This window comes from Oratosquilla oratoria, chromosome 30 (genome assembly GCF_046742065.1).
Source record: "Oratosquilla oratoria isolate Oo_2021 chromosome 30, ASM4674206v1, whole genome shotgun sequence".
NCBI lineage: Eukaryota > Metazoa > Arthropoda > Malacostraca > Stomatopoda > Squillidae > Oratosquilla > Oratosquilla oratoria.
The window spans coordinates 14,059,464-14,061,268 of NC_134806.1; the positions used below are offsets into that span (position 1 = coordinate 14,059,464).

Consider the following 1,805-nt stretch of genomic DNA (forward strand, 5'->3'; position numbering starts at 1 on the left):
GGGGATAACATTGACGTTGCGTCCTGGAGGACTTCTGCCTGACTACATCGTTAAAGTTCCCACCATCTCCAAACCCGTTGTCAACTTTCAGTCGATTCCCCCAACCTACGCTGGACTAAACACCTGCTGACGCCGGCCAATCAGGTGGCCGGAAGAGCCCCACGTGAGGGTGACGTCATTCATGGCAACGGTCTTGACGACGCGTAAACAAACGAGCCTGGTGGCGATGGTGTTGGGGGGACCGGGGGAACCGAACTTCCATGGGCATTGAACGGTGCAGAGGTAATAGTTAGTGTATCGTGTCCTCTTGTGCGTGTGTGGTGTCTCCGGATCGAGTCTCCTTCGGCGTGGTGCCAACCGCTCACCGACATTAACTCTTCAGTCCCAGGTCCTCCACTGTTGACAGGTCCTCCGTGGTCCTCCTTAAACTCCCGAACCTGCTTTTCGTTGTCCCAGTTCTCAGGAGTCAGTGTCCTTTCCTCCCTGAAGAGACCACAAAGGACCCTCCGTTCTACTTCCCGTTCTTCTTCGTCCTCCTGCCCCGAAGTCCATGCGTGGTCACTGATGGCGATGGAAGCGTCCTTGGTCCTTCTGCGACCGGAGTGAGGAACCTCCCTCCCTCCTTCTGCTGCGTGGCGCGTCGCTACGATGCGGGGAACGGCACTCCCTTGGCACGCCCCCGGTGCAACCCGACTCCTCAAGTGCCGTGCCACGTCCTCTGACACACTCACCTGCCCACGGCCGACGTCGCCTTCGTCGTCGTCGTCGTCGTCCTGACTACCTGGCAGGCCCCCTCTGCCCCGTGGTGTCATGTGAGGATTGTCCGCCCACCCCTCAAGGTCAACCTCAACATGAGTGCGAAGCGGAAACCACCGACCCCTCCGTCTCCCAAGTTGGACTCGGAGGACGAGGACATCTTCGCGGGGCGCCGAGTCTCAGTCTCCGAGTTCGACGGCCAGGACTTCGGCTACGAGAGTGTCAGCTCGCCGGGGGCCTCGAGTACGTCCTCGGAGCCCGTGTACGTGCGTCAACCAGGCTTCGACCACCACGCCCACGAGATTCGAGTGCCACCTCCTCATGGCACCACACCAAAGGCTCACGGGGCGTCCTCCCCCTCCCCGTCCACCTCCTCGTCCCTCACAGTGCCCACGCCCACGTCGGGGCACATCACGCCCACGAGCTCTTCGGCAGGGTCTAAGGGGAGCAAAAAAAAGAAGAGCAGCAGCCATGACCTCCGGGGTGAGGTCAAGAAGGAGAGCACGGGCACCCCTTCGCCCACCTCCTCGAGGGCCAAGGTCAAAAAGGGTAAGTCACACTTCCTTCGTTGTCTCACTTCGAACCTCCGAACCCGGACTGTCACGTCAGGCTGTCAGTTCGAAATGTCAAATCAAGTTGTCAGTTTAAACCTCCTGTCAAACCATCAATTTAAACTGTCACATCGGGCCGTCAGTTGAGAATGTCTAATCAGGCTAACAGTTCACACTATCACGTCGAACTGTCAGTTCATCCTTCCATGTGGGACCGTCAGTAGAGGCCTGCTTGGTCCGTGACCCCATCAAAGGTCAACTTAGGTTCACCGGAGGGACCACAGACCAAGAAACGACGGGAAACAAGTTTCATCCCTTCTGCCAGACAGAGATCTTTATAGTCTTTTTTTTTCTGGTTAGGACAAATTTTTCTTACTCAAAATAAAGTATTAGAATCTCCATCAGGAAAGTTATCTAGTTGCAGTGGAGACGCCCCCCATCCCACCCCCACCCCCAATCCTCAGGTGAATAAAACCGCCTGGGGGAAGCTAGAATAAA

General features: G+C 56.9%; 1 protein-coding gene across 1 annotated transcript in view; it reads left to right on the top strand.

The window, feature by feature from the left end:
* The first annotated feature begins 851 nt into the window (after window positions 1-851).
* LOC143041027 (uncharacterized) overlaps window positions 852-1,805 on the top strand; it is a 119,936-nt gene continuing 118,982 nt past the window's right edge. Inside the window, exon 1 of the mRNA XM_076212614.1 lies at window positions 852-1,305. Within this exon, the coding sequence (XP_076068729.1) occupies window positions 852-1,305 (454 nt within the window). The remainder of the gene's footprint in view (window positions 1,306-1,805) is intronic.